The 14,530-nt window shown below is 37.4% G+C and overlaps 1 protein-coding gene across 1 annotated transcript; it reads right to left on the bottom strand.

Moving 5' to 3' along the window:
• Nucleotides 1-321: 321 nt before the first annotated feature.
• On the bottom strand, nucleotides 322-14,092 carry LOC132279472 (protein sym1-like). The gene is made up of 4 exons (XM_059781458.1): nucleotides 13,632-14,092; nucleotides 11,988-12,216; nucleotides 864-988; nucleotides 322-748 (listed from the first exon to the last, which is right to left on the bottom strand). The coding sequence occupies exons 1-4, from the start codon at nucleotides 13,992-13,994 to the stop codon at nucleotides 665-667; spliced, it is 801 nt and encodes a 266-aa protein (XP_059637441.1). The 5' UTR covers nucleotides 13,995-14,092; the 3' UTR covers nucleotides 322-664.
• Between the last annotated feature and the right edge of the window lie 438 nt (nucleotides 14,093-14,530).

The following is a 14,530-nucleotide window of genomic DNA, read 5'->3' as shown; positions in this document are numbered from 1 at the left end:
TCGATATAATTGCAATGGTTATATTGGAGAGGATCCATAGAACCAAAAACCCAAGTTTTTCAGCCCTCATTGCGTGGTCAATCTTACCAATATTTCTCTCTTTGTGAGGACAAACCTTCTCTCATTTCTCAAATATGATTTTACCAAAAAGACTAGCTGTTGACCCAATTATCAAAATGATCCGTTATAAATAAACAGAGTAACGAAAGAGTACTATGTCTACAAAATAATAATAATAATAATAATAATAATAATTGACAAAGCAAGCCCCCAACTGTAACTAGATTATGTTTTTAATATATAGTATCATAATATCCCAGATAACATTTGAACTGAGAATTTAAGCAAAAAAATTCAGCCACAGTATCTTTTTAGATGCAAAGGCAAAACTAAATTGAAATTTTAAAGAATTTAAGACCAAATGAATTAGGAAAAAAGAATTTGACAACTGGTATCAACTAGGAAAAAAAAAATGACAACTCAACCACGATCCTTGGAAATTGAAACTGTATTTACCTGCAACTGCAGAGGTTCAACTCCTTTGGCCTTTCCTCCAATCAAAACTGGCTCCGCTAAATGGTTTATTGCCCTTTTTTTTTTTATCCTTGTTGGGTTTCACCGGGCAAAAATGATGAGGAATATCTAAATTTAAAAAACTCCAAAACTAATCACCACTCGGCTTCTTCAAACTTGCCATGTACGTCAAATATATGGTCCACAAGTATGAAAATGAACTATTCACCAATGGCTGCCAACATAACCGAAATAATATAAGTAAATTATATAAATACGAAGAAGGGAAGAAGTTGAAAGATCAGTTCAAAATTTGACCAAAAAAAAAGAAAGAAAAGAACAATACGTACCTGCAAATGGACGGGGATAACTTTTAATGTAAGAAAATCACACAGTGGCCAGTAAAAAAGACCATTTACTAGTGTTGGGATAAGGTCTCGTTTCAATCTGGCAACAACCTCAATCCCACTTTCACCTGACATTGGCACCAAAATAATTAATTAAAATTTGAATGCGAATTAAAAAAGTAAAACGACTTACACAAGAAGGTAGGAAAGTGACAATATCAGAGAAAATGATTAAAGATCAATTCAATCGGATAAAGAAACTTTGCCTCTGTTTCTGTTACCAATGGCACACCTAAAATCCTGTGGCCTTTCCATTCAACTCAATAATTGGATATTACAATGAAATTATTGCAATAGAAATGTTTATCAAGTCTCAGTCAGCAGTTATGGAGTTTACTGCAATGAAGATGACTGGTTACACAGGAGCATCTATTTCCACCCTTTCTCTATAAGTGATAGTAGAACTTTAATGCTAAATTGACTATTAGAATTACCCAATGCTAAAGTGGTAGCAACAGAGAAGGATAGATACTTTGTTAACACCTTTACAGATCCCCGAGGAAACTTCATTTTCCTCTTTTCTTTCATACCCCTTTTAATTCCCTTCCTCGGAGAAAAAGGTTACCAATGCATGCTTCATCCATCTCATGTAAGACATATAATATGGCATAGGAACAAGGAGACCGAACAAAAAGACGTACACTTGGAACAAAATATTGTTACATTTGTCTTGACATTAGAGCTCAGATTAACAGCTTAGGAAGATATTAAGGCAGCTTCGATGTCACATTACTTTCCCATACAGTTTTTCAAGCTTGATACATGAACACTGTTGGAAAATAATATTCACAAGTATTACCTTCCCAAAATATATCAAATCACAACATATTCTAGAGCATATTCTATGGCATATTCTGTTGGAAATTATGTCTCAAATTCCTACTCTAATTAGGATTCTATTTTAGAGTTATTCTGTTAGGTAATTTCTTGTCTGGCAAGTCTTGACCTCTAAGGAATTGTAATCCTTATCCAATAATGTATTGGGTTTGGAACTCTATAAATAGATATATAGGCTTTGGGTTGAGACCTATGAGATTGAGAGAGATGTAGTCTCATGCGGGAGTTGATGGGTAGAGGTAGTATGCGGGTTGGTAGAATAGGAAAAACACCAATGACACCGATAGCGAGGAGATAGGCTCGTGGAATGGTTCGTGGTAAAATGACATAAATATGGTGTTGGTACTCTATTATTGTAATATCTCTACGAATCATAGTGGAATCTCTTCTTATCCATGGACATAGGCCGATTTTGGCTGAACCATGTATGTCTTGTGTTTGTGTGTAATTGCTTTGTATGGCTTTTGTTCGATCTTTGTGTTTCGTTGCCCTAACATAATTTATAGCATAATCAAATCTTTGCTAATATGGTAATTCATTTCATAAATCGTGGCTATCATATATGCTAACACTTCCCTTAAGTTGGGGCGTGGATATCTGAAACATCCAACTTGGATAATACATTCTCAAACACAGTCTTGCTAATGCCATTTGTAAGAACGTTTGCGAGCTACTGAGAGCTTGTGACAAATGGAGTGCAAATTTGGCTAGCGATGATTCTCTCTTAGATGAAGTGCCGATCAACAAATCAAAAATGTCTCCTCAGACCATAAACAATTAACAATGTCTCCTCAGACCGTAAACAACCAATTATGTCTCCTCAAACCGTAAACAATCAACAATGTCTCCTCAGACCATTTCCCTTCATACACATATTTAAAACATGTAGATGGAAAAATCAACAATGTCTCCTCAGACCATTCCCCTTCATACATATGTTTGGACAATGTAGATGAAATAATCAACAATATCTCCTCAGACCATAAAAAGAACCAACTATGTCTCCTCAGACCATTTCTGAATGGGTGGTGTCAAACTCACAACACCCTCATTGAGGTCGGACCACCCTGCCTACCCGACACCTCCCGGATGGGCGATCTCACTTTAGACCATTCCCGAATAGGTGGTGCCGAACTCGCAATGCCCTCATTGTAGTCGGACCACCCTGGCTCTAATACCAAGAAGAAATACAATATAGAACAAAAAGAAGAGAAATATGTAAAAGGTTTGAATGAGGTTTAATAATATGTAAAGGCTTGAATGAGATAAATCACTCATTCACAGCTCTAGTATTTCTAGATAAAAAGAGCACATGCTCATATTACAAGATAAGAAACTAAATCAAATTTAAATCAAATCACAGCATATTCGATGACATAATCAAATATCTGCTAATATGGTAAGTCATTTCATAAATCGTGGCTATCATATATGCTAACTAATATCAATTCCTATAATCAAGCTAGCAACATCAGAATATTCCTATAATCAAGCTAGCAGATTATATGGATCAAAATAGTCGACTCTGTTGAGTAATGCAAGCTGTAAACAACCTATATTCATGACACTCCCCCTCAAGCTAGAGAATAGATATCGATAACTCTCAGCTTGCTGCAAATGGAGTCGAATGCATTCTTTGGAAGAGTTTTAGTGAAGATGTCAACTGATTGCAAGAGGGCACAAAAGGAGTCATCATCTCATTTGAAGCCACCTTAGAACAAATGAAATGGCAATTCACTTCAATGTGTTTCATCCGTTCATAAAAAATTAGATTGCTAGCAATATGTATGTTGGCCTGGTTATTACAGTAGAGAGGAGTTGGATCTTGCACTGAGATTCCGAACTCTTGTAGAAGGCTTCTTAACCAAGTTAGCTCACAAGTTGTGTGAGCCATTGCACTGTATTCAGCCTCAGCACTAGATCGAGCAAAAACGGATTGCTTCTTACTTCTCCAACTCACAAGATTACCCCTTATAAAAGTACAATAACATGTAGTTGATCTTTTATCTAAGGGAGAACCTACCCAGTCTGCATCAATATACCCTTCAATGTGAAGATGTCCTGAAGATTAGTAGAGAAGACCACAGCCTAGAGCACCTTTGAGGTACTTTAGAATGTGTATAACGCTTGCTTTCTTTAAATTCCCAACTCCGTTTAGTCATAAAGGAACTAAAGGAAAGCTTTTTGATCTTGGATTAATGCGCTCAAGTATGCTTTGAAAGCTCTTCGAGCTTCCCTTATATTATAGAAAGGTTTGTAGAAAGAGGCTCCTTCAAATATCCGTTTTGCTTTTCATTTTGATAGGAGTAGGTGCCTGTTGCTCGCTCGCTATCTACTAAATCAGCCTTCACTGCCCGCCCAGCCCCTATCTTTAATCTTAAGTAAAGTGAAGTCAAATCAATGAAGTGAACAGCCCAACCTCTTTGTTTGAAGCTTCGCGCTAGGAAGCTTCTACTTGTTGAAGCTGTATTCATGTGAGGGACCCATGGCTTGGTCATGAATTGACTCACCACACTAACTGCATATAAAGTATATGGTCGAGTGATAGTTAGGTAAATCAGCTTACCTACTAGTCTTCTATACATCTCAGGACCATCAACTAGGTCACCAACATCATACATCAATTTCTGATTAGCCTCCATAAGTGTAGCAACAGGTTTAGCTCCAAGATGACCTGTATCTCTCAAAATATCAAGAACATATTTCCATTGAGACAAATAAACGCCTCTCTTTGATCTCGCAACCTCAATACCAAGAAAATAACGAAGCTTGGCCAAGTCTTTAGTAAGAAAGTTCGAACCAAGATGACCAATCAGAGTCTGAATGCCCTTACTGTCACTTCCAGTAATCACAATGTAATCCACATAGATGACTAAGATAACAATACCATGCTCTGTTTCCTTAAAGAACAATGAGTGATCAACCTGACTTCTAGTTATTCCATGAGTAACCACAACTTTGCTGAATTTGTCAAACCATGCTCGAGGAGACTGTTTGAGTCCATAAATAGATTTCTGGAGATGACAAACACACTCCTCCTTAGACTCAAATCCAGGTGGTTGAGCCATGTACACTGTCTCACTTAAATCTCCAAGCAAGAAGGCATTTTTAACATCAAGTTGATGAAGGGGCCAATCCAGATTTGTAGCAAGAGAGATAATAATATGAACTAAGAAGCTTGGGCAAGGGAGAAAAAGTTTTAATGTAATCAAGACCATAGGTTTGAGTGTAGCCCTTAGCAACAAGACAAGCCTTTAATTTGTCAATAGTACCATTTGGATTTTGCTTCACTGTGAAAATCCAACGGCAACCAACAATGTGTGCACCTTCTGGCTTAGGAACAAGCGTCCACATATTGTTCAAGAGCAAAGCATACATTTTGTCCTCCATTGCTTTTCGCCAACCAAGATGGGAAAGGCCCCTTATATGACTTCGGAACAGTGACAGAAGATAAAGATATTGTGAAAGCCTTAAATGAAGGAGACAAATGATCATAAGATACAAAATTAGAGATAGGGTGCTTAGTACAAGACCTTTTACCTTTCCAAATGGCAATGGGAATGTCGAGACTAGATGGAGGAGTAGGATCTACATGGACCGAGAAGAGCAATGAAGGATTTGAGGATGGTGCTACTTGTGCTGTAATTGGTTAAGATGGGTGATAATAAGACCGTGGACGTTTACGAACATAAACCTTAGGACATGAGGGGATGAGCCTATTAGGATATGAAGGGATGGAAAGAACACGTAGGGGTCGAATAGACTCTTGGAGTAAAGGCTCTGGCAGTTGATGACCCTCCGTAGAGTAATAGGGAATATTTTCAAAGGTGACATTTGCACATACAAAATGTTTTCTTAATGTAGGACTATAGCATCGATGCCCTTTTTTAGTATGAGAATAACCAAGGAATATACATTTATGTGCACGAGGGTTAAGTTTATCACTTGTGGGACTTAAATGATGCACAAACCACATACACCCAAATACCTTTGGAGGAAGAGAGAAAGGATCTTTATCAGGGAAGAACATTTGAAAAGGTGATTTCCCTTCAAGAACTGATGGCATTCTATTTAAAGTGATACCGGTGTGAGAACAACATCCCCCAAAAGTGTTTAGGCACATTCATTTGAAGCATGAGTGCACGAGCAACAGTAAGGATTGGACCATTCTTTCGTTCAGCAACTCCATTTTGTTGAGGTGTATCAACACATGATGTTTGATGAGTGATACCCCTCGACTCAAGGAAATGCTGAAAGCTATGAACTTTATACTCAAGAGCATTATTAGTACGAATTATGTGTAACTTGGCATGAACTATATTAGTGATTTCAGCATAAAAAGATTTAAATGCATTGAAACGATCTTTAAGAACATATCACCAAGTCAAACGGGAATGATCATCAATAAAAGAAATTAAATAACGTGCACCAGACAAACCAGTAGTTCTAGCTGGACCCCAAACATCAGAGTAAACCACCTCAAAAAGATGTAAACAAGGACCATCAGGTAGAAATTTAAAACTGGCTCGATGGTGTTTACTGAGCTCACAAGTTTCACAATTAAAAGTAGAAAACGAAGGTAAAGAAGGGACAAAAAGGCAAAGATTGGTAGTTGATGGATGTCCAAGTCGACAGTGCCACTGATATAGTGAAGTTGCGGTATAAAAGGCAGAGGAAGCCGATATGGGAGAGGGCTGGAAGTAGTAGAGACCATCCTTTTCATATCCCCCACCAATCATCCTCTTCGTTTTTAGATCCTAAAAAACACAATGAAAAGGATAAAAGGTGACATAACAATTTAAAGCGGAGGTAATTCTATGAACAAATAATAAACCAAAAGGAAATTAAGGTAGGTACAAAACAAAAGAGAAACTTAGATGTGAGGTAGAAACGGTGCCAACCCCTCGAATTAGAGATTTAGAACCATTAGAGGCAAGGGTTACCTGAAGCACCTAAGGCGCGGGTGAGGTAGATGGAACATGAGTGTGCGCAATCAATGAGTCATACTTTGCTTTGAAAAGAGCTACAGTCTCTTCAGCAGCAGGAGTGGAGATCTCCCCCTCAATAGTAGCATGATTAGCCCATGTGGGCTTGCCATGAAGTTTCCAAAATCTGTCAACGGTATGGTTGGTGCGATTACAATGAGTACATTTCTTGAGGCCACTGCAACCATCTTGAAAATTCCGACCTTTATTCAAAACATGTCGCCCACAACCACTACAGGAATTATCAGAGCGCCCAACAGGAGTTGCAAGGGCAAAGCGACCGGCTTTCTCACAAGCAGATAGGTTGGCACATCGAACACGATTATAAACCTCACTGGCAAATGGCAAAATTGTACCAACGAGAATCTGTAACTAACACGAGAAAATTCGGGCTGAAGTCCTGAAAGAAATTTTGACACGCGAAATTCTTCCATGTAGCATTTCTGAGTCTCCAAATCATTCCTCCCACATATCTTTCAAGGAGGAGTAACAATCTTCAACAGAGCGATCTCCTTGTGTAGTGGAAAAAAGATCCTCATATAGCTGATGAATCTGAGATATGTTTTGCTCAGATGAATACATCTCCTTCAGGGCATCCCAAATCTCTTTAGAGATTTCAAGAAAAGAGACATTGTTGAAGAACTCCGGCTCCATACTATTCCATAACCAAGTCATAATTTGGGCATCTTCTTGTTCCCAAGCATCAACCAATTTGGCATTAGTAGGTTTGGTTGACTTAAGATAAGAGAACTTTGCTCGAGCTTTCAAAGCAACTTGGACAGCTCGAGCCCATTGAAGGTAATTGGGACCCTTCAGTTTGATATTCGTCATGGAACCGAAGAAGAGAGAATCTTTGCTATCTGTTTTGTCACCCATGAAGAATGAGCAAGAACGAGATGATATCCGAGCAAGAACAAGATCCAAGCAAGGAGATCTACAAGATGATTCTTTCTAAACAAGGCTATGCTATGCCATCGAGTCAATGAAGTTGTAACCCCCCTTTTTTTTTCCCTTTTTTTCTTTTTTTTATTTTTATTTATTTACATAATAAAACAAATAAGAATATAAAACTATTTACATAAAAAAACGTAAAACTGAATAGAACTATGGCAGTATGGGGAAAAAAATCATATGTGAAAGATACGCGAGAACAACAGAGATGTGGAGTAGAGGTAGGCTGGTGATGTAGAGGAGATGATGGTGGGGACATGGTTAGGAAGAGGAAGACATGATATGGGTTTCAGAAGCAATCTGCTTTGATACCATATTAGCTACCATCTACTTTAAAAGCTTAAGTTGTTAGAGAGGGTGTAACTTTAATATATGAATCCTTCAACACGCTCCCTTCACGTGTGGCCTTCTTTTGGTCCAACGCGTGTTTTTTTCAATTTTTTAATTAGGGTGACGGTGAGGTTCGAACTCGAGACCTTTGGCTCTCTGATGCCATGTTGGAAAAAAATAAGAGCAAGAACGTAGAAGAAAAGAATTCTTGTATATTCCATAGCGTGAGTACATGTGGGTTTATATAGGAACCCAAGGCAGGCAATCAGTACAATCACTTAGCCAATTACCAGAAGTTAAGCTAATCAAATATCAATTCCTATAATCAAGCTAGTAGCATCAAAATATTCCTCTAATCAAGCTAGTAGATTATATGGATCAGAATAGTCAACTCTGTCAATTAATGACAGGCTGTAAACAGCCTATATTCATGACAAACACAAGCACTCAATTAAGGAGACGTATATAGTATTTTGATTGACTGCTCAAAAATCATTCCACCATAGTCAAATACTTAATAATGCTGCATAAACCATTTTTTTTTTTCACTACTGAAGAGGTTGATGTGGCCCTAGTAAGACCACAGAATATCCATTCATACGAAGTGGTTCGGCACCACAGTAACCAAACCTAGAAGGATTCCTTCAAAAATCATTCTGAATATGATGTTAGATTTCCCTTATTTCGCTTATTTCGTAAGTAGAGACGATTCCTGCCTCTGACAATCCTCAATAGGACAACCTCAACAAGCCTTCAAAATCAAGCCACCAACCCAACACCTCCCGAATTCCTGACCACCCTCCCATCATGTCATAATTTGGATCCTCTTTCTAGATCCCTTGGACCGTGCTTCTGGGTATAGTGGGTATACTGCTCGAGTCAAGGTGCACAAAATTTGGGTTGAGACTTGTTTGCTTTGACTAAGCAAGAATTGGTCTGGCTGGGTTTTCCCTTATCAGGTGAAGGACAGAGACACTGCTCGACATTAGTTGTAACACCAGATAGGCCATTGGCTGATACTTCATGGTGGCAAATGCTTGAGCCACGTGGCAATATTTCATTAGAAAATTTTCCAGTTTTGCCAATTTTCCTCGCACGTGTGTTGTTTTATGTCCTTTGCTTTATTTACCGTGCCAAGTTCGCTCACGAGTGTATAACAAATGCTCTCTGGTGACATGCTGCCACATGTATCACTACCTTAAACGCACCGGTGGCAACCTTGCAGCAAAACCATTTTTAATGCACAAAGGAAATATGGAATCACATTATTTTCATACTTGTCACATACCTGTAGCAACCTATTACTCTCATGTGATTCCTCTAGTCTTTCGACTTCAACTCTGTCAATACCTTCTTATTCAAAGCTAAGGCTAACCCAATTGGGAAGTATAACACCCAAAGAACTGAAGATTATTCGCACCTTCCTTTGTGCAACATGATCCACTAGAGAGTAATTGAATTTCTTCTACATGGGTGTGGCAGTGAACAACGGACTATCCCTAGCTATTCCACACTACCTTATTACTAATACAAACACCTGTATCAATTGGGGTGTGAATCAGAGAGATATTTGGTAAGCCAAAGTTACCGGCAAAGGCTTCATGATGTCAGCATCCTTTGGGCTGTCTGCATCTGAGGAGACCTTCCATGCATAATTATCCATACATTTGTAACATCATGGGGCAAGTTCACTGTCACCCTGGAGGATGTTCACATGTTGATGGAGCTGAAAACATATAGGACTCACAGTCTTGAAGACTTGACATTGCTGGAACGGAGTGAGCCATATAATTATGAATCCAGTAGTCTCGCTGCTTCATACCAATGCAACTCGCACTTCATAGAGAACGTGGGTCCCAATCTACCAGTATAAGAAAATGAGGTTTATTTTAGGTCCCTTACTTTCTTAAAGATGCAAGCAGAGTCCCTTGGATAAAGCGGTGACTTTGGAGAACCACCAAACTCATATTGAGGCAACCAATTTGGATAAAGAATTTCCCTTTCAAGCTGGAAAACTTACCTCGCTTGTTGGGTTTCTGTCTACATGCTCAAGGGTAATCTAGGATATAGCATCAGTGGACACTGGACAGGTGATTTTTATGGCCATCAAGATGGCTAAAGGAGCTTGGTCTCCTCGGGCTCGCTCTTCTCTGCTATTTTCTGCAACCTTTCTTTTCAAGCATTTCTTGAACTATGCTAATTCCAGATTAGTTCGACAAAAAGCTCTGATTGTCAAGGAAAGTCGCCCAATGGCTTCATGGTGCTACAAACAAAATTTCTCTAGCATAAAAAAACCTAAGAGTTCTTGTTCCATCCTTACATCAATCTTCACAGGATTGAGGTATTCCCACACTTCCAAAAGCAAAAAACTTCCATTGATCCTCATGTTGGGCTAATGGATGAGCGGGGAGTGATGTGCATGACTACAGGCTCCTAATTTCTGTCAGGGGAATGAGTAATTAACAATTGCTTATATTTAGCATTATTATTATTATTATTATTATTTAGATAAGTACTTATATTCAGTAAGATATATAACATCAAACAATCACAGTACAACCCAGAGGTTCTTAGAGGTACACCCGTTCAAGACTAAAGATATTTTGTACCTTTCCTGTCTCATATTTTGGTCATTTTTAATCAATAACATACCTTGAAGGCAAAGACTTTTGAGGAGGCACTGTTCAGAGAAATTTTGACAACTTTAGCTGGTCTTCCCCATTTGCACCATTGAAGTTCAAGTCCCCAAATGAGATTATGCGCTAAGGCTTACTCCTTAGATTATCCATCTTTATGCTACAGCCCCTGATTCCTAAGAACAGTCACTTTATACAAAAAATGTCAAAAGTTGAGTTCCCTATCTGGTATGCTCTTCCCAGCACCCTAGATTAATAGGGACAACACTACGTAACTTCAAATCTACTGCTCCTGATCCAGGTAGGTCGACAACCATCTCAATCCCACACCCCAGTAGGCTTCATTTATACATTCATAAGCAACAACTTACTTCAAGCTTAGTTCATGAGAAGCCACAAATTGTTCATTAGTCAGAACAATTTTCCTTGATAGAAACATGATAATGGAGTTATGAATTCAAACACTCTGATACAAAATCGATACACTTTCACATTCATACATGTACTCTTCATTATGCACACTATTTCTGTTATAGCAATTTGCCTCTTATTTACTAAGCTATGACCTGTGTTACCAAAACTCGGGTAAGTGTACCAGGTGCAGGTATGTACTGTGTCCAAGTATTGAACCTCCTCGAATCCTGAATCTTAGGATATGGGGATATGTATCCAAAAATATGTAGACAGACATTTGAATACATTATATGTTTTATGATAAAGAAAAGAAAAATATATATATGTATTATGATATAGTAATATTTAATGTTGTTTAGTTTGCTGCACTTTAGGCCTTTAAATCTTCCGATTTTGAATTAGTGGTTGTGGTGTTTTTTCTATAAATCCAGTGGGACGCCCTGTAATATATTGGATATGTTTTTCTAATGAAACCTCAGCTTGCCTATCAAATATTTATATATATAATATTGGTGATTTATATGAATATACTCAATTATTACTCAAATTAAATGAGATATGTTGAAAGAAAATGGCCCCCCTCTAGCTTATGGGAAAAAAAAAAATGGTCCCCCACTCCCCCTCTATCTAATAGATAGAAAACTCATCTCTGCTATTACATATGAATTTTTTTTTGCCCTTTTTCATCACCCATGTGAAGAATTAGGGTGTCTAATTTAGATTTGTGAATACATATCCTGTACCCATACCCTTGTCATGTCCACAAATGTACAAGAAGAAAATAGGAGAGTCCATGTAACAGAGCTTATATCATTAAATATATTTTATAACGGTATTTTATAAATAAATTTAAAAAATGCAGCTCTTTCTAATTAGCTGCAAAAATGTAAAATTAAAAATAAAAAATGGGTTACCTTGTAGAGCCGCATTGAAGGAGAAGAAAATAGCATTGACAGTAGGTCCATAAGTAAGCTGCCCCGCGACAAGTTTCTTCAAGGTAGTGACTACATCACGCTTTGGTAGCACTCTTCCCATGAAATTATACCACATATGCTGTGCTGGCCCTAAAATAAGCATCCCGTATCCAGCCATACGTAATGTCCTTAGAAAGTCAAAGGAACCAAAAGATGACATTGTAATCGTCTGACAGATAATTATATTATGATCAGTCGACAAGGATATATAATTAACAGAAATTACCTGTTCATTAAACCCATTAACTGCATAAAAAAAAAAGTATGCCGAGTTTCTAAAGGAAGCTATAGAAATAAGAATTTGTTACTTAAATCTTTCAAGTGGAATTGACAGATTAATCTTTTTAAATCAGCCATGAGGCATACAAAAATCAATCAAACAGCTCCAGCAACTAGCAGTAGCCCTTACATCCCAAATTTTTGGCCCATGTATTTTTCAAATAGAATGTGTGTGTGTGTGTTAGACAACCATATTTCTCAGAATACAAATTGTATCAAGGACGGATTAAATCCTTCTATTCAAAATTTTCCGATGCAAGGATCAAACTGAACAAGTCAGATTTTTTGCAGCTTCAAGGCGGATTAAATAACTACAGTGACAGCTTTAAGGTTGTGCTGCCATTATGACATGTAGAACAAATAATAAATATCTTTCTTAATTTCCTTAGAACCAGAATTCCTTATCCATAGTAGATACCCAGGATACACAAGTGTAAAGTGAAAGCACAGGCTAAAACAGTAGAAAAAAAAATCCTAGATTATAGAGTCGAGAACCTCCAATATGCTCCTCAACTGAAAGTGATACTTGATATGTATATAAATGTGTTACTAGACACACACAAGTTCAAGTCTAAAATATGCAAGTAATGCACCAAGATGGTTAAAACATTGATTTACAGCCCCCAGGTGCAGGAGCAAAACTATTGTGCATCAAAATTTGGTTCATTTTTAGTGATAAAGAGAGAAATATAATGTTAATCCAGGAAAAATGTCCACAACCCACCCTCTTGAAGCTTGAGTTTGTGGATAGTGGGTGGAAATTGGTTTGTATCATGAACTTGAGGACAGTTTGCCCGTGCACGAATTAGGTGCCATAGGTACACTAGAAGTTAAGTAAGTGATCGCCACTATTATGTTATTCTTTCTCCAATTGTTACATTTTCTTTTTCCTACTGTTCAGAAGTCAACTATTTTACCAATAAATTGTGTTAGTTCAAGTCACTCCCAAAATATAAACTAACACAACAGGTTGAGAAATAACCTAAAACATCAATGGATCACTAATCTGTCCTTTTCCCACTCGGCGCATTCCTTCAATTAAATTCTGGTCCAGCTTTGTGCTACTCATGCTTACAAAACCGTCAATGGCATTTATAATTTTGCATACCCAACAAAAATTAACAACTATTTTCTGCTAAAATTAATATCACCGACCAGAATAGCATCATGATCAAATCTATTCCACATCCATCCTACAATAGTTCAGTTGTTAACCAAATAATCAATGCGTATGTGTGTGTATAACATTTTAAGATATATAAAAGGGACGGAAAAAGAAAAAGATGAAATTAATCTAGGGTTTACCTGGGAGGTCAAGTCAGCAGCGGCGAAAATAAACGCGGCAGTGACGCTTTTAGTGAGCAGAGGACGAGACTCGAGCTTACCCAAATACCATACAAGAAGTCCCATCTTTGAGTACGACGACGATGATGATGCAGAAGATGAATATGAAGGAGATGATATATAGAAGGCTGAGGGAGAGGTTTTGGAAACCCTAATCTTAGAGAGATGGTGAAGACTGGTGCATTGTGCGGAAAATGGAGATTGTAGCCAAACAGGGGAATTGGCGATGGAATTTGAATCTCTGGTGGGATTGGATGATGATAGTTGTTGAAGAAGGAAGGAGCGTTTGGTTACGTTTCTCATGTGAATAAAGATTCCCATCATTATTCTTTTCTGTGGTTTGCCCTATTTCCAGGGATGGATTGATTTGGAAATGAAAACAGCGTCTATTGTGGTTTTGGCATTTGAGAGTGATGGTTTCAGGTTGGTGTCTCTATCTCTATCACTGGTACGATGATGCTGATATATATATATAATTCTGTGTTTGTATGTACTTAGGTGGGTCCAATTTCCAAAGTAAAGATTTTCAATCCAATTGTTTCGAGATATCTTTCTCGAAAACTGTTTTTTACATAAACTTTTTTTAAAAGTAAAATGTTTTATTACTTTTACTTTTCAGCATTGGTAAAGGTCATGAAAAAAAAAAAAAAAAAAAATTACGAGTTTTTTTTGTTAGGTTTATTTTACTCGGCAAATATTTACTTAAAATTTTGGACAATTAAATATCAATAAATTAAAAATAAAATCAATTAAATTAAAAATAAAATCAATTAAATTCGCAACAAGTAATGCTTGTCCTTCTATTTTGAGAGAGAACAAATACTACTCGATTATAACTCTTTGTGGTTTATGAACTTAAA

This window comes from Cornus florida, unplaced genomic scaffold (assembly GCF_030987335.1).
Source record: "Cornus florida cultivar Cherokee Brave unplaced genomic scaffold, ASM3098733v1 CherokeeBrave_3.0.0_Hap2_Chr10, whole genome shotgun sequence".
In the NCBI taxonomy this organism is placed as follows: Eukaryota; Viridiplantae; Streptophyta; class Magnoliopsida; order Cornales; family Cornaceae; genus Cornus; species Cornus florida.
Note: the sequence above shows the minus strand (reverse complement) of the source record. Positions and strands in the feature narration are given on the sequence as shown.